We start from the raw sequence: 25395 nt of genomic DNA, 5'->3' as shown, positions 1-25395 counted from the left end.
CACGCAATTTAATTGATCCCCAAAGGTTTTAATTGAATAGCGGAATAGAAAATATGATCAAAAAGAAAGTGTATGTATCTCACACGTACACCACCACACTAGGCCCCAATTACTATTGTTTGTACCCCTAAAAGGATGGTTGAGCAGTAGGAGGAGGAGTATGGAACAGGCAGCACCCTCAAATCTTCAGAAGTATGAGATGAACCCCAAAAACTTGGAAAGGTGGATCTCACACGTACCGACACAGACTATCACGCAATTTAATTGATCCCCAAAGGTTTTAATTGAATAGCGGAATAGAAAATATGATCAAAAAGAAAGTGTATGTATCTCACACGTACACCACCACACTAGGCACCAATTACTATTGTTTGTACCCCTAAAAGGATGGTTGAGGAGTAGGAGGAGGAGTATGGAACAGGCAGCACCCTCAAATCTTCAGAAGTATGAGATGAACCCCAAAACTTGGAAAGGTGGATCTCACACGTACCGACACAGACTATCACGCAATTTAATTGATCCCCAAAGGTTTTAATTGAATAGCGGAATAGAAAATATGATCAAAAAGAAAGTGTATGTATCTCACACGTACACCACCACACTAGGCCCCAATTACTATTGTTTGTACCCCTAAAAGGATGGTTGAGGAGTAGGAGGAGGAGTATGGAACAGGCAGCACCCTCAAATCTTCAGAAGTATGAGATGAACCCCAAAAACTTGGAAAGGTGGATCTCACACGTACCAACACAGACTATCACGCAATTTAATTGATCCCCAAAGGTTTTAATTGAATAGCGGAATAGAAAATATGATCAAAAAGAAAGTGTATGTATCTCACACGTACACCACCACACTAGGCCCCAATTACCATTGTTTGTACCCCTAAAAGGATGGTTGAGCAGTAGAAGGAGGAGTATGGAACAGGCAGCACCCTCAAATCTTCAGAAGTATGAGATGAACCCCAAAAACTTGGAAAGGTGGATCTCACACGTACCGACACAGACTATCACGCAATTTAATTGATCCCCAAAGGTTTTAATTGAATAGCGGAATAGAAAATATGATCAAAAAGAAAGTGTATGTATCTCACACGTACACCACCACACTAGGCCCCAATTACTATTGTTTGTACCCCTAAAAGGATGGTTGAGCAGTAGGAGGAGGAGTATGGAACAGGCAGCACCCTCAAATCTTCAGAAGTATGAGATGAACCCCAAAAACTTGGAAAGGTGGATCTCACACGTACCGACACAGACTATCACACAATTTAATTGATCCCCAAAGGTTTTAATTGAATAGCGGAATAGAAAATATGATCAAAAAGAAAGTGTATGTATCTCACACGTACACCACCACACTAGGCCCCAATTACTATTGTTTGTACCCCTAAAAGGATGGTTGAGCAGTAGGAGGAGGAGTATGGAACAGGCAGCACCCTCAAATCTTCAGAAGTATGAGATGAACCCCAAAAACTTGGAAAGGTGGATCTCACACGTACCGACACAGACTATCACGCAATTTAATTGATCCCCAGAGGTTTTAATTGAATAGCGGAATAGAAAATATGATCAAAAAGAAAGTGTATGTATCTCACACGTACACCACCACACTAGGCCCCAATTACTATTGTTTGTACCCCTAAAAGGATGGTTGAGCAGTAGGAGGAGGAGTAGGGAACAGGCAGCACCCTCAAATCTTCAGAAGTATGAGATGAACCCCAAAAACTTGGAAAGGTGGATCTCACACGTACCGACACAGACTATCACGCAATTTAATTGATCCCCAAAGGATTTAATTGAATAGCGGAATAGAAAATATGATCAAAAAGAAAGTGTATGTATCTCACACGTACACCACCACACTAGGCCCCAATTACTATTGTTTGTACCCCTAAAAGGATGGTTGAGCAGTAGGAGGAGGAGTATGGAACAGGCAGCACCCTCAAATCTTCAGAAGTATGAGATGAACCCCAAAAACTTGGAAAGGTGGATCTCACACGTACCGACACAGACTATCACACAATTTAATTGATCCCCAAAGGTTTTAATTGAATAGCGGAATAGAAAATATGATCAAAAAGAAAGTGTATGTATCTCACACGTACACCACCACACTAGGCCCCAATTACTATTGTTTGTACCCCTAAAAGGATGGTTGAGCAGTAGGAGGAGGAGTATGGAACAGGCAGCACCCTCAAATCTTCAGAAGTATGAGATGAACCCCAAAAACTTGGAAAGGTGGATCTCACACGTACCGACACAGACTATCACGCAATTTAATTGATCCCCAAAGGTTTTAATTGAATAGCGGAATAGAAAATATGATCAAAAAGAAAGTGTATGTATCTCACACGTACACCACCACACTAGGCCCCAATTACTATTGTTTGTACCCCTAAAAGGATGGTTGAGCAGTAGGAGGAGGAGTATGGAACAGGCAGCACCCTCAAATCTTCAGAAGTATGAGATGAACCCCAAAAACTTGGAAAGGTGGATCTCACACGTACCGACACAGACTATCACGCAATTTAATTGATCCCCAAAGGTTTTAATTGAATAGCGGAATAGAAAATATGATCAAAAAGAAAGTGTATGTATCTCACACGTACACCACCACACTAGGCACCAATTACTATTGTTTGTACCCCTAAAAGGATGGTTGAGGAGTAGGAGGAGGAGTATGGAACAGGCAGCACCCTCAAATCTTCAGAAGTATGAGATGAACCCCAAAACTTGGAAAGGTGGATCTCACACGTACCGACACAGACTATCACGCAATTTAATTGATCCCCAAAGGTTTTAATTGAATAGCGGAATAGAAAATATGATCAAAAAGAAAGTGTATGTATCTCACACGTACACCACCACACTAGGCCCCAATTACTATTGTTTGTACCCCTAAAAGGATGGTTGAGGAGTAGGAGGAGGAGTATGGAACAGGCAGCACCCTCAAATCTTCAGAAGTATGAGATGAACCCCAAAAACTTGGAAAGGTGGATCTCACACGTACCAACACAGACTATCACGCAATTTAATTGATCCCCAAAGGTTTTAATTGAATAGCGGAATAGAAAATATGATCAAAAAGAAAGTGTATGTATCTCACACGTACACCACCACACTAGGCCCCAATTACCATTGTTTGTACCCCTAAAAGGATGGTTGAGCAGTAGGAGGAGGAGTATGGAACAGGCAGCACCCTCAAATCTTCAGAAGTATGAGATGAACCCCAAAAACTTGGAAAGGTGGATCTCACACGTACCGACACAGACTATCACGCAATTTAATTGATCCCCAAAGGTTTTAATTGAATAGCGGAATAGAAAATATGATCAAAAAGAAAGTGTATGTATCTCACACGTACACCACCACACTAGGCCCCAATTACTATTGTTTGTACCCCTAAAAGGATGGTTGAGCAGTAGGAGGAGGAGTATGGAACAGGCAGCACCCTCAAGTCTTCAGAAGTATGAGATGAACCCCAAAAACTTGGAAAGGTGGATCTCACACGTACCGACACAGACTATCACGCAATTTAATTGATCCCCAAAGGATTTAATTGAATAGCGGAATAGAAAATATGATCAAAAAGAAAGTGTATGTATCTCACACGTACACCACCACACTAGGCCCCAATTACTATTGTTTGTACCCCTAAAAGGATGGTTGAGCAGTAGGAGGAGGAGTATGGAACAGGCAGCACCCTCAAATCTTCAGAAGTATGAGATTGTGTTCACTGTACCCCACAAAGATTGTGTTCACTGCACCCCACAAAGATTGTGTTCACTGCACCTCAAAAAAGGATTTTGATCACTGCACCCCACAAAGATTGTGTTCACTGCACCCTAAAAGGATTTTGTTCACTGCACCCCAAAAAGATTGTGTTCACTGTACCCCCCAAAGATTGTGTTCACTGCACCCCACAAAGATTCTGTTCCCTGTACCCCACAAAGATTGTGTTCACTGCACCCCACAAAGGATTTTGTTCACTGCACCCCAAAAAGATTGTGTTCACTGCACCCCAAAAAGGATGTTGTTCACTGCACCCCAAAAAGGATTTTGTTCACTGCACCCCAGAAAGATTGTGTTCACTGCACCCCACAAAGATTGTGTTCACTGCACCCCACAAAGGATTTTGTTCACTGCACCCCAAAAAGATTGTGTTCACTGCACCCCACAAAGTATTTTGTTCACTGCACCACAAAAAGATTGTGTTCACTGTACCCCCCAAAGATTGTGTTCACTGCACCCCACAAAGATTCTGTTCACTGCACCCCACAAAGGATTTTGTTCACTGCACCCCAAAAAGATTTTGTTCACTGTACCCCCCAAAGATTGTGTTCACTGCACCCCACAAAGGATTTTGTTCACTGCACCCCAAAAAGATTGTGTTCACTGTACCCCCCAAAGATTGTGTTCACTGCACCCCACAAAGATTCTGTTCACTGTACCCCACAAAGATTGTGTTCACTGCACCCCACAAAGGATTTTGTTCACTGCACCCCAAAAAGATTGTGTTCACTGCACCCCAAAAAGGATGTTGTTCACTGCACCCCAAAAAGGATTTTGTTCACTGCACCCCAAAAAGATTGTGTTCACTGCACCCCACAAAGATTGTGTTCACTGCACCCCACAAAGGATTTTGTTCACTGCACCCCAAAAAGATTGTGTTCACTGTACCCCCCAAAGATTGTGTTCACTGCACCCCACAAAGGATTTTGTTCACTGCACCCCAAAAAGATTGTGTTCACTGTACCCCCCAAAGATTGTGTTCACTGCACCCCACAAAGATTCTGTTCACTGTACCCCACAAAGATTGTGTTTACTGCACCCCACAAAGGATTTTGTTCACTGCACCCCAAAAAGATTGTGTTCACTGCACCCCAAAAAGGATTTTGTTCACTGCATCCCAAAAAGGATGTTGTTCACTGCACCCCAAAAAGGATTTTGTTCACTGCACACCAAAAAGATTGTGTTCACTGCACCCCACAAAGATTGTGTTCACTGCACCCCATAAAAGGATTTTGTTCACTGCACCCCAAAAAGATTGTGTTCACTGCACCCCAAAAAGGATTTTGTTCACTGCACCCCAAAAAGGATGTTGTTCACTGCACCCCAAAAAGGATTTTGTTCACTCCACCCCAAAAAGATTGTGTTCACTGCACCCCACAAAGATTGTGTTCACTGCACCCCAAAAAGGATTTTGTTCACTGCACCCCAAAAATATTGTGTTCACTGCACCCCACAAAGATTGTGTTCACTGCACCCCAAAAAGGATGTTGTTCACTGCACCCCAAAAAGATTGTGTTCACTGCACCCCACAAAGATTGTGTTCACTGCACCCCACAAAGGATTTTGTTCACTGCACCCCAAAAAGATTGTGTTCACTGCACCCCAAAAAGGATGTTGTTCACTGCACCCCAAAAAGGATTTTGTTCACTGCACCCCACAAAGATTTTGTTCACTGCACCCCAAAAAGGACGTTGTTCACTGCACCCCAAAAAGATTGTGTTCACTGCAGCCCAAAAAGATTGTATTCACTGCAGCTCACACACAGAAAAATGGATGTGGATCACTGACACCTGCCTTTCTCCTATCCCACACCACACAGCAATATCGATTGTAGTTTGTAGAACACAGTTTCCCTAAAATTCAGCAGCAGCAGCCTCTCCCTAACAGGATTGAGAAGAGATCGTAGATCAGGATTGAGTGCAGAGTCACCCCACCCCCCACACAGCAATATCGATTGTACTTTGTAGAAGACACTGACCCTATAATTCAGCAGACTCTATCCCTAAAATGCCTACAACTCGCCCTGCCTAAACACTCCGACCTGTCCCTCAATTCTATCCGGACACAAATGGTTTTTTCCTGCCTGTCTTTCCCTAATCAGCAGCCAGCACGTTGATGTGTGCTCTGTCCCTGATCTAAGCAGCAGAATGAAGACGCTGCGGCTGCCTGGAACTTATAAAGACTTGGTCACATGCTTCAGACGGCCAATCACAGCTACTGAGACATTTGCAGGCATGGCTGGGATGGCTTAAGGCACACCAGTTAAACGATTGTTGATTGGCTGTTGAAAGCCCGCCATGAAAAGAGCGCCAAAGCATGCAAAACCCGGAAATAAAACGACCGAACACGGATTTTTACCCGAACATACAGTAAAGTGTCCGTGTCCGTGTTCGGGTACAAAAAATCCAATTATTCGGTACGAACACGAATAATACAGTCCATGTTCGCTCAACACTACCCATAATGCTTCAGCCTTATCACATTCTCCATCAGTTAGATCCTCCTTCACACTTGCTTTGAGATCACTTCTCACATAGACACTACCACCTTTCCTTTTTACCATGTCGCTCCGAAAGAGTGCATAGCCAGGAATATTTAATACCCCAGTCATGTGAAGAATGAAGCCAAGATTAGGCAATACAGATTAAATCATACTTCTCTTCGTGCACCAACGCTTCTAACTCACCTATTTTGCTTGGAAGACTTCTGGCATTGGAGAACAAACACTTTAATGCATTATTACATTTTGCTCTTGTGTTTTGTATATCATTTGTAGTAGTAGAAATAGCCCTATAATTTCCAATGGTTGATTGTATCATGGGAACCTTCTTATCACCTGCCATAACCCTCCCCCAATCTAACCCATTCCACTCCCCATTAACGTCTGACCCCTAACTACCTGATTGAATTTTAGTTCACCCTCCTCCCTCAATCCTAGTTTAAATACTCCTCCAGCCTCCCCATAAACTTCTCCCCCAGCACAGCAAATCCCCTCCCATTTAGATGCAAACCATCTTCAGCATATAGGTTAAACTCAAATGAAAAGTCTGCTCAGTGCTTTAGAAACTCAAACCTTTCCTTCTTACAACAGGTCTTTAGCCATGCATTCAGCTCTCAAATCTCCCCTTTCTTTCCTGTGTTTACAAACAAGAGAAATTGGCCCGCGGGACTTTATGTGAGGTGTGCTTGGAGGCTGGAGAGGAATTAAGTACACAATTAGTAAAAGCAATATTTGTTTTATTGCAAAGTATGCACAGGTTGTAAAAATACAAATACATAACATGTGCTCCGTGGCACATGACGTAGCTCAAAGGCTATAGTTACAATATTGTACAACACAGGCAAAATTGAATCACATATTGGAAAACATCTTGATGTAACCACTCAATTACAGATAAGACATAAATAATGTGCTAAGTTGACATAACAGTAAAAATAGTATATATCATCGTGAACTGACGCGTTTCGGGAGTAACATCTCCCTTCCTCAGAGATCAATAATTCGAAGTATATCTATAAAAGAACACTGTTGTTAAAATATGCCATAGCATTGTGGTTTTAATTGCAAAATTCAATCAAGTAGTGAGAACTTGACGGAGTATGGAATACTCACAACTCAATGGGACTTGAGTGGAGAAAATGGACTCCTGTGTTGCAGCGGTGTGCGTGTCTAGCCCGGGAGCTGAAGGGTCCCAATGTAGTGACAGCCAATGTAAGGGGTCCATGGTGGGTGAGTAATGAATGTGCAAATGACAAAAGCACCTTTCCATCTGTCATGTGTAAAAGTATACATAGTAGTGAAACGGTGGCAAATTGCAACCGATATAGTGCTAAACATAATGTGTATGAGATGGAGAGGGCCGGTGTAAGAAGGAATAGTGCTGCCAAGATAGCCAAAAGTGAACAAGAAAAAAGAGAAGCATAATGGAAAGGAAAGAAAAGGTGGGTGAGAGTGTGTCAGATAAGTGCCGAGGTAGGGTGAGGGAGAGATATGATCGTGAGTGGAGGGTGTAGAAAAGCCGCCCTGAGAAGAGTGGATGGAAAAAAAAGAGTAGTGCGGACAAGGATAGTGAGGAGACGGCAACTGACCTACCATTTGGATCCGAGACTAGGAGCACAGGTGGGACCCTAACGTTATGCAGCTGGTGTGCAGAGATCAATCAGACTAGCAGCGTCTGTGATCTCGTGGAGGAGAGGAGCGCTGGAGGCGGACCTCTCCGACCCGTAGATGTGTAGGCACGCACACAGCGCGGTGACGTCAGTGAGAACACTGACGCATCACGCTGGGGGTGCAGCATGACGCCGATGTACAGGTGGACCCGCTCCTCCCATGAAGGGGGAGGAGCGGGGACAGCAAGGGAGACAGAGCCTCCCAGTTCGTACATCGCAGCTCCCGGGACTAGAACTAGCAACATCCAGCACACAGGGAATCAACATGAAGCAAAGACATTGGATGTAATAACCGTGACAGAGTGAAATCTCATTAAATGGTTGCATATGGCATATAAAAGGAATTAGTTTAGATAAACCTATAAGAAAATGGGGGGGCACCAAGATGTGATTGTCCAGCCAAAGAGGGAGCCAGATCATTAAATGGGCACAGTGGGTGTCTTCCACCCTAATATAAATTCAACAAAAGGGCAATGATCTGGTTCCCACCAAGACACTCCTCCATCCCAAATTATACATACAAACAAGAGAAATTGGCCCGCGGGACTTTATGTGAGGTGTGCTTGGAGGCTGGAGAGGAATTAAGTACACAATTAGTAAAAGCAATATTTACCGGCCCTCTCCATCTCATACACATTATGTTTAGCACTATATCGGTTGCAATTTGCCACCGTTTCACTACTATGTATATTTTTACACATGACAGATGGAAAGGTGCTTTTGTCATTTGCACATTCATTACTCACCCACCATGGACCCTTTACATTGGCTGCCACTACATTGGGACCCTTCAGCTCCCGGGCTAGACACGCACACCGCTGCAACACAGGAGTCCATTTTCTCCACTCAAGTCCCATTGAGTTGTGAGTATTCCATACTCCGTCAAGTTCTCACTACTTAATTGAATTTTGCAATTAAAACCACAATGCTATGGCATATTTTAACAACAGTGTTCTTTTATAGATATACTTTGAATTATTGATCTCTGAGGAAGGGAGATGTTACTCCCGAAACGCGTCAGTTCACGATGATATATACTATTTTTACTGTTATGTCAACTTAGCACATTATTTATGTCTTATCTGTAATTGAGTGGTTACATCAAGATGTTTTCCAATATGTGATTCAATTTTGCCAGTGTTGTACAATATTGTAACTATAGCCTTTGAGCTACGTCATGTGCCACGGAGCACATGTTATGTATTTGTATTTTTACAACCTGTGCATACTTTGCAATAAAACAAATATTGCTTTTACTAATTGTGTACTTAATTCCTCTCCAGCCTCCAAGCACACCTCACATAAAGTCCCGCGGGCCAATTTCTCGTGTTTGTATGTATAATTTGGGATGGAGGAGTGTTTTGGTGGGAACCAGATCATTGCCCTTTTGTTTCTTTCCTGTGTTGTGCATGGCACATGCAATATTTCACAGAATATCACCTTGGAGGTCCTTCCCTTTAACTTGCAGCCTCTTTATTTAAATTGATTCTTTAAGAACCTCCACCTTCCATGTATTTTGTCATTGGTTCCAACATGGACCAAGACAGCTGGGTAGTGCCCAACTTCTCTCAGTAATTTATCAACCCGGTTTACCACATGCTGAACCCTTGCAGCAGGGAGACAGCAAACCATTCAGTTGAGGCGATGCTGGCGACAAATTATTCTATCAGTCCTTCAGATTATAGAATCCCCTATTACCATGACCATCCAGGGCTGCCACCTGTGTGTTTGCCACCTCCACAGCTTTACTCAACTTGGCATATTTGTTTTGGTGCACAAACACAGGACTGGCCTTCCTTTTCTGTGAACTCCTACCTCTAACTACAGTAATCCATCTTCCTACCTGATAATCCTGACTTGCCCCTCCACCTCAGTGAGCAGAGGATCCCTTTCATTGCAGTATATCTCTGTCACGTACCTTGTGGCAGAGCCTGACGTGCAGAGGGAGACCTCTTGTACAGCCCTGGCTCAGGAACCACTGGAGCTGCAACAGGGGATGCGAGAGCACAGTTGGGTAAAAGTGCCTGCGCTGGTCTTCCATTGGCAGCCGAAATGTGGCCAATGAGTCACCAGACAAGACTGGATTGCAGAGCAGCAGGTAGTAGCAGGAACAGTGGTGCGGATGCACAGCTGATGCAGGACAGCGTCACCAGGCACTGGACAGAGCAGGATAGGCAAAATACTAGAGCAGGGTCAGACAAGCTGGATCGGTCACAGATGGCATAAGCAACAGGTAGAGAATAGTCTATATACAGGCAGAGGTTGGCAACAGTAAATCAGGCAGATAAGCAGGTGTAACGAAGTTTAGGCAAACTGGGTTGGGACTGGAGATAAGTAAGCATGGTCAGAAAAGCCGGGTCAATACAGGAAACAATACAGGCACTGGAACAGAACTCAGGTAAAGCTGCAGATCAGACAGCACTGCACTAGTGCAGCTGCTGCCCTTATATATGCCATTTTGGCGCCAGTGTATAAACGGCTAATGTGCGCGTATACGCATAGGTGTTGGCATCTGGCGAATCTTCATGCTCATTCCTGCACACGCATGCACATCCGCCTAATACTGGAATGTCCCTGACAATCTCAGCAAATTTGTGCACATTTACCGCAGTGTATTGGAGTGCGTCAGTGCAGTTTTACTGCAGTATATTGTAGTGTGTCAGTGGAGTGTGTCTGTGTAGTGAGTACTCAAGTTAAAGTGTACCAAACACCGCTTTCCATTAATAAAAGTGCATCCACATACACATTTCCCCATCTTTATTACATTTTATTAATAAGCCCCCCACCATGTCGGGGAGGCCAACAAGAAGAGGCAGATATTCCCATGGCACTGTGGGCCAGCAGTGTCAGTGCCCACAGGCAAAGGTGGATGTGGTCTGTCCTTAGGCAGGGCATCATTTCCTCTGTTTAGTGAGGTTGCTCGTGCTATCCAGCCACAGCATGCAGAGAAGGTGATTGACTGGCTTACTAAATCATCCCCATCCTCCATCACCCAAGCAGTGACTAATGTGCAGTCCACGGCAGCTGTCAGAGTGGCTTATTCTGCCTCCTTGTCCTCCACCAACACCCAAAGCCCAATTTTTCATTAACTGTTTGAAAAGGGCATATCATTTCAATTTTTGACAGCAAAGCCAATTCCTGCTTTCATCAAGAGTACCTCTATAAGGTTACTGTGTGAACACATCACCAACACCCAAAGTCCAATTTTTCCTCACCTGTTACTTTTATCCATAGTCTGCAAAAGAGACACCAGAATTTATCCAAAAAAATCTCTAATCTTGTTCCGAGTGCACTAAAGCTTCCAGGGAAAATGACATTTTTTTGGCTTTATAAATGTCATTTGTTCTTTAGCAGGTTCTATACACGGTACAGATGTGCCACTTTACAGACAGACTAAGGGGACCCCCCAGGCACTATATTTAAATTAATTTTTATTTTTTATTTCACATTTTTATGGTTTCACTTTAAGCATTAGTAAATCACTGCTCATTTAAAAATTATGTTTTTTTTTACTAACTTTGTGTTCATTGATACAGTATATGTCCCCAAGTGCAGTACCCGGACCCCCATACCCTTTGTTTTCCCAATTACTTGCATATAGGCCTTCAAAATGGGCACTTTTGATTTTTTCAGTTCGGGTCCCATAGACTTCAATGGGGTTCATTATTTGGTTTTTAACATTTGCATTGTTCGGAAGGTCATTTGGCCAAAGTCAGGAAATGAATAGTAGTAACAGAAAAAGAACAGAACTACAAACAGTAAAACATGTGGTGTTCCCTGACATTAGTTGCTGGTGAAAAAAGCGCCTCCTTGCATTTGTGGTCAATGTCAAATTAGCTTTTTTACACTGGTGGTCAGTATGGGTAGGTGATCAATTTCCTATTGCTCAAAGCTTTATGAGCCCCTAGCAATCTTAGCAAGAATTCTAGGGTGCCACAGAACCCTGGTAGAGAAAGGTTGTTCTAGAGCTGATTGTTAGCCCCTATTCTGGTCCTGCTGGTAGCTTAATTTTCATCTACCAGGGCATGCAATAAAGAGCATGTGCGTGTGAGTGGGGCATTAAACAGTAAACTTTACTGGACAGGAACTTCTGGCCATGGTAAAATATGCTTAGCAGACATGCATAATATGTGTTTTCTGTATAATTGAGGGTAATATAAAGCGGGAATGGTCTGAGCTTGTCAATTCATCCATTTATATACTCCCAGTGGTCAAAAATTGATTTGTAAATCATCAACAACTGTACATGTTCTATGGGAAGTGTAATTTAAGCTAGTGTCAGTATTTATAACTATAGCAGATGCAAGAACATGCATTAATGTTTATTGAAGCATTTTACAGCATACAATGTCACAAATATATACAGTAAACATTATATTTATACTACACTAATAAGCAAGCCAGCACCCCTAATTCATATAAAGAATAGACATAATATGAAAGGGAGATTTCTACATTTCTATGTAGGCTTTTATGCCAGGCATCAACTGAGCAGCCTCATCATATCTCTGTATATAGGTCTTCACTTTAGCAGTGATGTCCATGGCTGGAGTGATGATTGCTTATGGGGACATGGCTTCTGGAGCTGAATCCTCCCTTATGATGATGGTGATGCTGGTGCTGGTGGTGGCCACTAGCTTCATGGGACTTTCCTGAGGAATGATGTTTTCCTCCAGTGCTGGAGTGCAGGACAGCTGAAACAAATGGATAGGTATGTCAATATAGTAACCTTTGCTATTCTAGGCCAACCGTAAATACATGTTAAGGCAATTTCATTTAGAAGACAATGCACTATTATGAAGCAAGCAAGTCTACTCAAATTTTCTTCAAGGGCAAGTATACTTTCATTAATTATTCATTAATCCACCCTCCCTAGTCATCTTATCTCTATATTTTAGACTATAAAGATAGGTGAAGTTAGTTTCAGATGGTCTGTGGTTGGCTGAAATTAGAAACTGCATATCATGATCTTTGCACAGTATTATTAACCAAAATAATATTAACACATAATAGTTTAGAGTATAGCATCTGTTGTAAAAATAATTAATATAAATTAATATTTATTCATTGGTATTTAAACTATATTCTAAATATTTCCACACTAAATGTGGGAGGTGTGGAATTAATACTGTATGTAAATTTGCACGTAGGTTTTAAATATATATGGAACAAAATGTTTTACTTACAAATGTTTACATGCCCCTCTGCACCTATCCTGAGAAAGAGAAAAATTAACAGAATTTTAGCATGAATTTAATTTTGTGAGATTTTTTTTTTCTTACACTTATGAATATTAACTAGTAAATAAGATATGAACAGACTATCAGGCAGAAACTAGAGAACTAAAATGTATTTCTTACATACAAAGAAAATGCAGACTTCACGGTTCTGACCCTTACATACAATACCTGTCCATTTGAATATTGCTGCCCAATTGTGACAGATGGGCAAAAATATTTATGAAGGGATTTACAACTTTTGCAGACCCCCAGTCTATTAATACTCTTGAGGTCCATAGTCAAAAGTACACTCTGGCAATACCACACAGCACAGCCGTCCTGGTGACCTGACTTTTCTCTGATGCAGCTAAATAACATAGCTAGGTCACCTCCATACCCCAAGCCTGGTAAAGGACAGTAAAAGAGCAGCAGCAGACTGATGAGGTAATCTCTTTGTTTTATATTCCAGTATGCATGTTCCTTGCCTGACATCTGAAATAATTACCTGTGCTCTTCTCCTTCCAGCATTTTCCTATAAGTAGCAATTTCAATATCCAGAGCCAGTTTAACATTCATCAGTTCCTGGTAGTCTCTTAGTTGGCGAGCCATGTCCTGCTTGGCCTTCTGTAGGGCAGCCTCCAATTCAGACAATTTATGCTTGGCATCCCTGACAGCAGCTTCACCACTTTCCTCAGCTTCCCTGATAGCAGCTTCAAGTGCAGCACGCTAGAAATGATTAAATAACATGCATTCTTTGTTTTAATCTGGTCAATTAAGTATCTGTTGCTTATTTTTATTTGAGTTCAATAAGCTCGACAAAATATACATGAGCAAAAAAGTTCTTAATGAAACAAGTGCTGAAAATGTTCTGTTTCCATTATATCAATAAAAAAACCAATAAATTACATATTACAAAGGAATTATACTTTAAGCAATGTGATGTAATATAAAATATTAAAATGGGAAGCAAAAAACATTTCTGGTGAGTCTAAATCTGGAAAAAAGATAACAATAAACATTCAGCTAAATAATCCCTATGAAGCTGTTAAAAACCCTAAATCAGAGGTGCTAATAATATTGTAAAGTTGGTCAAAAAATTATAAAATAAACACTGGTGTCAGGGAAATGGCCATAGGAGAACTGGCAACATTGCCAGTAATAGAAATGGACGCTCCTGACTCAACTGACACAGCCCTCTGCTGGCCTGTCAGGGAAATGGCCATAGGAGAACTGGCAACATTGCCAGTAATAGAAATGGATGCTCCCGACTCAACTGACACAGCCCTCTGCTGGCCTGTCAGGGAAATGGCCTATAAAAAGTGGCCATAGGATCAGACTCATTGCTGGATTATCTCTCAGCTTTCTGTGTTTCCTGTGCTTCCTGTTTCCTGTTTGGATTTCCTGTTGTGACTTGGCTTGTTCCTGATTCCGTTTGATCTCCTGCTCCTGGTTTGACCCTTGGCTTCTCCCACTGACCTTGCTTCCGTTACCTACTGTGTATGACCCCGGCTTGCTTCAAGACCTCGGCTATTCTGGTTGTCTCCTGTGCATGACCTCGGCTTGTACCACGGTTTCCGCTACTAGAGACTATTCCTTGGCACAAGGTAGCCCGGCTGCTTCAGAGCCTTGAAGACTCATACCCTGCTGCGATTCCAGCCTGTTCCAGTTCGCTCTCGGATTGCTCTGGTTCTACCTACCTGCCTGCAGCTGGTAACCCGTGCCACTTGGGGCACCACACCCTTTGTACCATCTCCAGGGGTGTGCCGCACTGAGCCGCAAGGGGAGCCCTCTCAGCACCTCGGCCTCGGATCAGGTAACCCTGACAGTATAATCCAGCCTAGGACTTTCACTTCAGAGACTGTAAAGGTTGGGTTTGTGATTTCATTACTGTTGGAGGAGCCACAGGCCTGGGCCCATGGCCTGCTGGAGCAAAAGGACCCTGCTCTCAATTCTATTGACACCTTCTTTGATCTAATGGCCCAACTTTATGATGATCCTCAGCGTGTGGCTACGGCTGAGGCTACCTTGCATTCCCTCCAGCAGGGAAAACGCCCCGCCGAAGATTACACAGTAGAGTTCCGCAAGTGGTCCACTGATACGTGCTGGAATGAGGCGGCCCTCAGGTACCAATACCGTCTGGGGTTATCCGAATCTCTTAAGGATGAGTTGGCCAGGGTAGAGATTCCCACTACTCTAGAGGGACTGATTCAACTTACTATCCAGCTCGATAGGCGCCTCCGGGAGCGTCGGTTTGAGCGCTCACAGACTTCTCGCCCAACCTGGATGTTGCCTAGGGCCCCTTACCACTTCACTCCAACACCAGCACCTTTCCCTGCTACCCATGCAGAGGATGAACCAATGCAGATCGGCCAAGTGCGTTCTTCACTAAGTGCAGATGAAAGACAACGCCGCCGACACGCCAATCTTTGTCTCTACTGCGGAGGGTCTGTACACTTCCTACGAAACTGCCCCGTGAGACCCCGTAAGTTCCTCCCACAAAGCCCTTACTTCCAAGTTTCCGGATCTTTTCCATCTCATCTCGTTCTTCCTGTCTCACTACAGGTGGCGGAAGAGGAGGTCCGGCTCCTAGCCATAGTTGATTCTGGGGCTTGCAGCTGTTTTATGGACTTGACTTTGGCAAGAAGACTCCGTGTACCCCTCTGCAATAAACGTCAGTGACTTGAGGTACATCTGGCCGATGGTTCCTTGCCCAGTTCTGGACTTGTCTCCCAGGAAACCAAGCCCATCCTCACAATAACAAACTCTGGCCACCAGGAATTCATTTGTTTTGACATCCTTTGCTCTCCCATGTTCCCCATCATCCTGGGAATTCCCTGGTTGCAAGCCCATAATCCACAGATTAACTGGGCCAAGAAGGAGATTTCCTTTACCTCTCCCTACTGCCTGCAACACTGCTTCGTTCCTGGGGTTAGCAGTCCCGCCAGTTGTTCAACCATCCAATCAATTCCAGATGTCAGTCAGGCTATACCTACAGTCTATCACGAGTTTTTGGATGTTTTTGATGAGAAGGCGGCCAATGTTCTCCCACCTCATCGGCCTTACGACTGCCCCATTGAACTGCTTCCTGGTGCCGAGATTCCTTTCGGACGTATATTTCCGTTATCTGAGGTTGAGCTAGAAACTTTACGACTGTATATTAATGAGAACCTTGAAAAGGGATTCATCCGCCCTTCTTCCTCCCCCGCTGGAGCTGGAATTTTTTTTGTCGGGAAGAAAGATGGTTCACTAAGGCCATGTGTGGATTACAGGGAACTTAACAAAATTACGATTAAAAACCGATACCCACTTCCCCTCATCCCTGAACTTTTCCAAAGGTTCCGAACTGCCCAGCTCTTTACTAAACTTGATCTACGGGGAGCTTACAATCTTGTTCGTATCCGGGAGGGGGACGAATGGAAAACGGCTTTCAGGACCCGGTTCGGACATTTTGAATATTTAGTTATGCCATTCGGATTATGTAACGCCCCAGCCACGTTCCAGCACTTCGTAAACGATATTTTCCGGGAATTTTTGGACTATTTCATAATCGTTTACCTAGATGACATCCTCATCTTCTCTGCTACCCTGGATCTCCACAGAGCTCACGTGAAAAAAGTCCTTGCAACTCTGAGGAAGCACGGTTTATACATTAAAGCAGAAAAGTGCGAATTTGAAAAGACTTCCATCCAATTCCTGGGTCTTATCATATCTACCAAGGGAATCGCAATGGACCCACAAAAGGTGAAAGCTATCCTTGAATGGCCAGCCCCTTCAGACAAGAAGGGTGTTCAACGATTCATAGGATTTGCTAATTTTTACAGAAGATTTGTAAAAGACTTTTCAGCTATCATTTCACCGATTACGCAGTTGACTCGCCAGCAGACCAGATTCAAATGGTCCCCAGAAGCTCAGGCAGCATTTGACAAACTCAAAGGACTGTTCACCTCTGCACCAGTCTTACAGCACCCAGATCCGGCTTTACCCTTTGTGTTAGAGGTAGACGCCTCAGAAATAGCCACAGGAGCCATCTTGTCTCAGCGCCAAGGACCTAAGGCCCTACTTCACCCTATTGCCTTTTTCTCTCAAAAGATGAGCCCCTCAGAGAGAAATTACGATGTGGGTGACCGAGAACTGTTGGCCATTAAAACTGCCTTGGAGGAGTGGAGATATTTATTGGAAGGTGCCGCCCACCCAATTTTGATCTTCACTGATCATAAAAATTTAGAATACCTGAGGGCCGCTAAACGTCTGAGACCACGACAGGCCCGGTGGGCTTTATTTTTCTCAAGATTTAATTTCCACATAACTTACCGACCAGGCTCCAAGAACGGGAAAGCAGACGCCCTCTCCCGAATGTTCCCTGATGCCCCCGAGTCTGTGGAACCAAGTACCATTCTGTCAGCACAACATTTTTTCCTGATCCAGCCAGAATTAAATCCTCAATTAAACAGGCATCCACCCAGTACGCGGACACAGAAATACCCCCCTTGGAGAGTCGAGACGGGTTCCTTTGGCACCAGGACAAAGTTTTCGTTCCCCAACCAGTCAGGCTCCAAGTTCTAAAGACTTTCCATGACCATCAGCTGGCCGGACATTTTGGTGTACGAAAGACCCTTGAGCTTATCCAACGCTCCTTCTGGTGGCCCAGTTTAAGGAAGGATTGCCAGTCTTATGTTAGCTCCTGCGTTGTCTGTCAGCGCAACAAGGGGTCCAACACCAAGTCCTGGGGTCTGTTAAGGCCTCTACCCATCCCTGAGCAACCCTGGAAGATGATCTCATTGGACTTTATTGTTGACTTACCTTCATCTGGGGGTTTTACTACCATCTTGGTGGTAGTGGATCGTCTGACCAAAATGGCCCACTTCCTGCCCATGACCGGCACTCCATCAGCCCCAGAAACAGCAAAAATATTCATCAAGGAAGTAATCAGACTACATGGGCTTCCGGATAATATTGTTTCCGATAGAGGAGTACAGTTCACCTCCAGATTTTGGAAGGATCTTTGCAAGACCTTGTCCATTAAAATATGTCTTTCTTCCGCTTACCATCCCCAAAGCAATGGCCAGACAGAAAGAACAAACCAGACGCTAGAACAGTATCTTCGTTGTTTCTGTACCTTTGCCCAAAATGACTGGATATCCCTTCTCCCATGTACGGAGTTTGCATACAATAATTCGGTACATGCCTCCACTAACCAGTCCCCATTTTGGGCGAATTATGGGTTCCATCCCTCCTTTTTGCCCAATACCCTTCCAGAAGCATCTGTCCCTGCAGTTCAAGACCGGATTAATTCTATTCAGACAAACTACTTATTCCTTCAGGAGGCCGTCCAGAAAGCACAAACGGATTACAAGAGGTTCTATGATAAAAAGAAAAGAAACGAACCTACCTTTAAAAGAGGGGACAAAGTGTGGCTTTCCTCAGCTAATCTGAAACTTTCCTGCCCATCCCGAAAACTGGGTCCAAGATTCGTTGGACCCTTTGAGATGAAAAGGGAGGTCAACCCTGTGGCTTTCGAACTGGTTTTACCCAACTCCTACAAAATTCACCCAGTATTTCATGTATCTCTGCTAAAACCAGTTGTACCCAGCCCTTTTTCTGGTAGGCATGAATTACCCCCTCCTCCAGTCCTGGTGGAGGGTGAAGCGGAGTATGAAGTGGAGGCCATAATGGACTGCAGAAAAAGGGGTAGACAAACCCAGTACCTCATCAAGTGGAAGGGGTATTCTGCAGAGGAAAATTCCTGGGAGCCTGCAAATAATGTACACGCTCCTAGACTGATCCGGGAGTTCCACAACAGACACTCAGAGAGACTGGCCCGTCTGGGCATCCGGAGGCTGCCCCTTGGGGGGGGGGGGCACTGTCAGGGAAATGGCCATAGGAGAACTGGCAACATTGCCAGTAATAGAAATGGACGCTCCTGACTCAACTGACACAGCCCTCTGCTGGCCTGTCAGGGAAATGGCCATAGGAGAACTGGCAACATTGCCAGTAATAGAAATGGATGCTCCTGACTCAACTGACACAGCCCTCTGCTGGCCTGTCAGGGAAATGGCCTATAAAAGGTGGCCATAGGATCAGACTCATTGCTGGATTATCTCTCAGCTTCCTGTGTTTCCTGTGCTTTCTGTTTCCTGTTTGGATTTCCTGTTGTGACTTGGCTTGTTCCTGATTCCGTTTGATCTCCTGCTCCTGGTTTGACCCTTGGCTTCTCCCACTGACGTTGCTTCCGTTACCTACTGTGTATGACCCCGGCTTGCTTCAAGACCTCGGCTATTCTGGTTGTCTCCTGTGCATGACCTCGGCTTGTACCACGGTTTCCGCTACTAGAGACTATTCCTTGGCACAAGGTAGCCCGGCTGCTTCAGAGCCTTGAAGACTCATACCCTGCTGCGATTCCAGCCTGTTCCAGTTCGCTCTCGGATTGCTCTGGTTCTACCTACCTGCCTGCAGCTGGTAACCCGTGCCACTTGGGGCGCCACACCCTTTGTACCATCTCCAGGGGTGTGCCGCACTGAGCCGCAAGGGGAGCCCTCTCAGCACCTCGGCCTCGGATCAGGTAACCCTGACAACTGGATTCATACCTGGGATTTGGCACATTCAATTTCACCTTTAAGCTTCTGAATTGTTCGATTGAGATCCGCAATCTCATTTTGGCTGTTCTGCAGATCATTTCCATTTCTTCCAGCTGCCAACCGCAGGTCTTCAAACTGTACATAATAAAAAAATAAAAATAAATAAAAGAAAATTCTAAATATTTGTGGACACCAAATGATTTAATTCTTTGTTATTCCATGCACCACTTTATTTGATGTCTCATAGAAAAATTGCATTTTTTATTATATTAAGATTTAAAACTACTAATTTAAATTGAATTATATCATAAGTAGAAGAAATCGCCAGGAAAAAAATGACCACAGATGTTAAATAATATCTACCCCCCCCCCCCCCCCAAAAAAAAATATAGAAAGAAATAATATATTTCAGATTACCAGTACTTTGATGTGATGGCTGCATTAATTTTCCTTTTTAATGCTAAAAATATTTTCAGGAGATAAAGAAAATATGTGTTGATCTAGTCAGAAATGCAGTGTCTTGGTTAGTTCCAGTGAGTTGAACTGAGCGCGTAAACAATGTTTTCTTCTGTCTGTAAACTACTAATCCCAACCACTAACGTAATAGAGATAAAGAGGAAGACATATTTGAAGTCATAGTGAAAACTATGACTCCCTCCATAGATACAGTAGAATGAGGGAAAAGAAGTGTGTTTTTTGCAGTATTACCAAGTGAAAAAAAGGGAAAAGGCCAAAAAAGAAAACTATTGTAGGCACCACATCTAAGGAGCGGTAAATTGTAGTATATTATACTTTTTGGGAGGGAAGAGATGCGCTTTAATGCATTTTAATTTTGGGCTGAACTATGCATAGCATATTATGTAGTTTTCAAGGAAAAGGGTTGGCTGTAATCACAATCTGAAATTATGATCTATTACACAGATGACCTCAAGCTAGCCAGGTGGCAGCACACTAATTGTGTTTTTACACCGGGTCACTGTACTGACAGCATTAGTCTCATTAAATCAATATATTATTTTAAAATAAACCTTGACAAAATATTGGCTGTGGTGGACATATACCAATTCCTCCCAATCACTTATTCAAACTCTTCATGTTTAGCTGCTTATATTTATTCTGAATTCCAATGCATGAGGATACCTGTGGCCTTGTAGCTCTAATGATAACACACTCACCCTGGATTGGTACATGGCTTCTGCCTCTGCTCTGCTTCTGTTAGCAATCTCTTCATATTGAGCTCTGACATCAGCGATGATACCATTGATGTCTAGGTCTCGGCTGTTGTCCATTGACACAAGAACTGAAGTGTCTGAAATCTGAGCTTGGAGTTGATTGATTTCCTGCAAATTTAGAAAATATGTACATCAACTACAGTACAGCATTATAAAATGAATTAGGGAATGTGTCTATGGCCCAAAACGGCATTATTTACCGCATCATACAGGGTCCTAAGGAAGCTGATCTCATCGTTCAGGGAGTCGGCCTTGGCCTGAAGTTCAGCTTTGTTCATGAAAGCAGCATCAACATCCTAAAGTTAGAAATACAGGTATTAGTGTTGCTTTAACAGATAATACAAAAATCTGTGATTAATTTTTAAATGTTTACCCTCTTTAGAGAAACAAATTCATTCTCGGCTCCTGTTCTTCTGTTGACTTCATCTTCATATCTGTAAAAATACACATTTTTATTTTCTCATATGTCCTTTACATGGTAAACACTCTGTAAATTATGAACTGTTATTTTATCTATTTTTTGTTATATTTGTATTGCCAGCCCTTATGCCTTGAACCCATGTTTAGTTAATGAACATTCTAAACCACTTGAGTCCCCAGTGCCAATTTAAAATGGTGTGAATAGAGTGACTATTCGTCCCAGTGCAGTTTATTCCATAGGAGCGCACTGCAGAAGCAATTGTAAACACTATGCTTCTGTTTAGTACAGTGTTTACATCGGACATGCAATGTTGTCACAAGTCAAGTCACTGCACTTACATTGAGTATGTAAGCCCAGGCAGAGCTGTTGCAGACAGCAATAGATCACTATTACAAATGATCTGCTGCTGCACATCTGCATAAGGGTGTGTATCTGGTCTTTACTTAATAGATCCAGAAGAAAAAAAGGGTAAATAAAAATTGAACAAAAAAATAATTTTCCCTTTCAAAATCCTCACAACAATGGAGTTGGATGTCAATAATGTTGGATGTTTGGGAAGATGTGCATTCATTGCTAATACAAGGGAATAAGGGAATACAATGTCATCTGAATTTTTCATGGTGGCAAATATGAAAATGTCACCATTGTAATCATTTGTGCCCATGTCAACCAGATTAGTCTTATTGTAATATTGTTCAAATGATTTCTGCAAACAGTCCCCCCCCCCTGCGTGCATTAAAATAATATGTTTCCTTTTAGTTTTACCCTATTGCTACATTACCTAAAAGTTGCACTGTGATATGATTTTTATGAGCAGACTAAGACTAATATATTTTGTGGTGAATAACTGAGGGTTCTCAAATTCTGTAAAGGTTGTGTTGGGAAAAATTATAGGAAAATGCACTTTTTTATGTACTATTTATTTCCAATAAATTTCAAAGGAAACAAATATATATATTTTTGTTTTTGTTTTTTTTTTGCTACCAAACCAAATCTACTTGTTCCCAAAGAGCTAAATGCAGTATCAGAGCAAATGTATACCCTTCTATTCTTTTGCAGCTGAAGATGGTACAATCTTTGCCTTTATTTAGATCTGCAGTTGCCATGGTGCTACACAGCTATAACACCAACCCTTTTAATGAAAGCTCTGTTTAGAGCTGACATAAGCACACTGGCAACTATGACAGTTACCAACAGAGGCATGCCTTAAAAGAGAAGTACAGCCAAAGCTGGTTTGGCTTTACTTCTCCTATGGATCACAGGAGTGCAGTTTGTTCTGCACACCTGTGACCTGTTTTCAGTAGATGTCACAGAGCCAGTCCAGGCTCGGGCAAGATTGTGTCCATATGGTTGGGATCCGACCACATGCATGGTCCGGCAACCAGCTCCACCTCTCGGCGAGCCGCTAAGAGCCTGAGCTGGCTGCTCCTGACAGTCATCAGCTCTCTCCTTAGGGAGCTTTGAGAACCGAGTGATCAGCCGTGTTAGATTGCTCGGTTCTCAATGTTAGAGCCAGCGGCCGGCAGATGCAGCGTTGAACTGATGCTGTATCCACCTAGGTAGGTATTATTGGGGGGAAACAAATCCCATACTTCTCTTTTAAATGTAGCATACACTGATTTTTGATTAAGGATTCAAAAACATAAAGAACATTTCTAATTCAAGCTTTCATTTTAAGAAACATTGTGTAATTAGTTCTGCTTTCAAAACTAGATGCTAGGATTTACTGTAAGAACTAATAGTAGAATTTCCATATTGCCAGTCTGAGCCTGGCCCCAAAACATGGAGTGGGTAAAGCTTTACTGCTAGATGCAGGGTACCCCATACATTAATGCATTAGTGTGGAATAGTATTGGTACCTTCTCCTTATTTCTTCCACAGTGCCCTCCATGCTGTTCCTCTCTGCATCCAGACGAGCTCTCTCACATTCTAGATTCTCCAGCTGTCTCCGGAGGTTGCCAATAAAAGCCTCAAACAGAGGTTCAATCTGACACCTGGCTGTCTTCTGCTCCTGTAGAAAAGACCATTTGGTCTCCAGCATCTTGTTCTGCTGTTCCAAAAATCTTACCTGTGTTTGGAGTATAAAATAATTGCTTATGGGTATAGAAATAGGGTAATACAGTAATATACATGGTTTCACATGAACCTAAGCCAGATTGGATTGGCAAAATAATTTCATTATAATATTTTCCATATTCTTAGACTGGGACAGTAAAGGAGATAAAATCTTCACTCAAAAATTTGTGTGAATATTTACTTCAATTATTCAATAATATGAAAAGCAAATTCCTGTTAATTATGAATGTACAACTATGCGCAGGTGCTTTTCACATGTTTGGATAATTGAAGTTAACATTTAAACAACTTTTGAATTACGGTTCTCTAACCCTTTAGTAAACCAGCCCTATTGCATTCATAGTTACTATAGTAAGGGCAACATATTTTCATAGACCTTCTGTTTATGACAGTTATACTTGATAGCATCAAACTGCACTGGATGTTCATGCAAAATAAATTGTACATTTAGGGACACAACATTAGTACTTTAGTTAAACACAACATAACACATGTGCTTTGATGTTGTGTTCTTTTTTATCCTATAAATATTGTCAGCTACCTAATCATATGTATATATACCTTTTCATTTCATTATAAATTAATTTGACAATACTCACCTTGTCAATGAAGGAGGCAAATTTATTATTCAGGCCTTTAATTTGGTTCTTTTCTTCTGTTCTAACTCTTTGGATATTTGGGTCAATCTCCAAATTGAGAGGAGCCAGAAGACCCTGGTTTACAGTAACTGTTGTGATCCCTCCAGAACCAGACATTCCTTTAAATCCATGACCATGTCCAATAATACCAAATCCAGATCCATGTCCATGTCCACTTTTTCCTAAATGGAAACTTCCCACTGAAATCTTAGGTCCCTTTGACCCAACAGAATGGTCACTCTTGCTGCTGAAACAATGGGTCTGGTGAACATTTTTAGATGAGTGTGATAAGAAGCTGTGTGAGCTGGAAAGTTTGGGTTTGGGTAATGAAACAGAACCAGAACTGAAGTGCTTGTGTCCAGATGAGGCCAGGATGGAGCGGTGAGACATGATGGATCTCCTCTTAGAGTTGATACACAGAGAAACGAAGGCGTTGTCTACTCTCCAGAGCAATGTTAAATGCACTGACATTTGCTAGGCTCTTTTTATACTAAACTGGGTGTAGTTAGTAATATCGACATTGTTGTGAATTCAACTTGATGATAATAGTTCATCCGTTTGTCACAGAAAATAAAACAGTAACCCACCTATATTTTCAAAGCTGTGACACTTTTACTAGTGGCTAATAATATAATAAAACAATGTTTAATTAGTATAAGCAATATGAGCTCATGTTATTACAAGAAACAATTACAATGTCTTGTATATGTCCCAGTAATTTCTTACAAGTTGGTTATGCTTGAAATGGCTCAATAATAGGGAAAAAAAATCAAGATATTGAATTTCAGGGATCTCAACTATATTCATGTTAATGTTATTTTTGCTATTTGTACCTGCAAAAGTCTTCCACACTTAAGCAGGCCATACACGTTTCAAATTTCGTACGATTTATTAAGCGGCACTCGTGTACATCATCGAGTGTACCATCAATGTGATCCGAAAATCGTACGACCAAACACTAGTTTCTTCTGCCAGTATAGGAAGTGATGCGATGTTGTCTTGACCTTTTAACCACACCTCCACTTGCACTGCCCCTACAGTTAAAACTCGTGCCGTGTCATTTGCGAACAGAACAATCATTCGTCACAGCACACGACTATTCTGAGAAAGAAAATGCCATTCAAGAGGTATAATAGGAATCAGAAAATGGCAGCAATGGTTATTGCATTGATTGCTTTGGAGGAGGAGAAGAAAAAGAAGAGAAATAGAAGGAATAGAGTGTGGGCCAAAGACTGGCTCATGCAACAAGAGCAATTTTCTCATGTCAACCTGC

At 42.5% G+C, this 25395-nt stretch overlaps 1 protein-coding gene across 1 annotated transcript; it reads right to left on the bottom strand.

The window, feature by feature from the left end:
- Positions 1-12488: 12488 nt before the first annotated feature.
- On the bottom strand, positions 12489-24512 carry LOC309546148 (keratin, type II cytoskeletal cochleal-like; the record flags this gene model as incomplete). The annotated part of the gene is made up of 9 exons (XM_082245687.1): positions 12489-12655; positions 13148-13176; positions 13686-13906; positions 19765-19890; positions 20931-21095; positions 21188-21283; positions 21361-21421; positions 23268-23476; positions 24084-24512. The coding sequence occupies 9 exons, from the start codon at positions 24510-24512 to the stop codon at positions 12489-12491; spliced, it is 1503 nt and encodes a 500-aa protein (XP_082101813.1).
- Between the last annotated feature and the right edge of the window lie 883 nt (positions 24513-25395).

Source organism: Pelophylax lessonae, assembly GCF_965119305.1.
Source record: "Pelophylax lessonae genome assembly, chromosome: 2".
Classification (NCBI taxonomy): Eukaryota; Metazoa; Chordata; class Amphibia; order Anura; family Ranidae; genus Pelophylax; species Pelophylax lessonae.
This window is presented reverse-complemented; position numbering and strand designations above follow the sequence as displayed.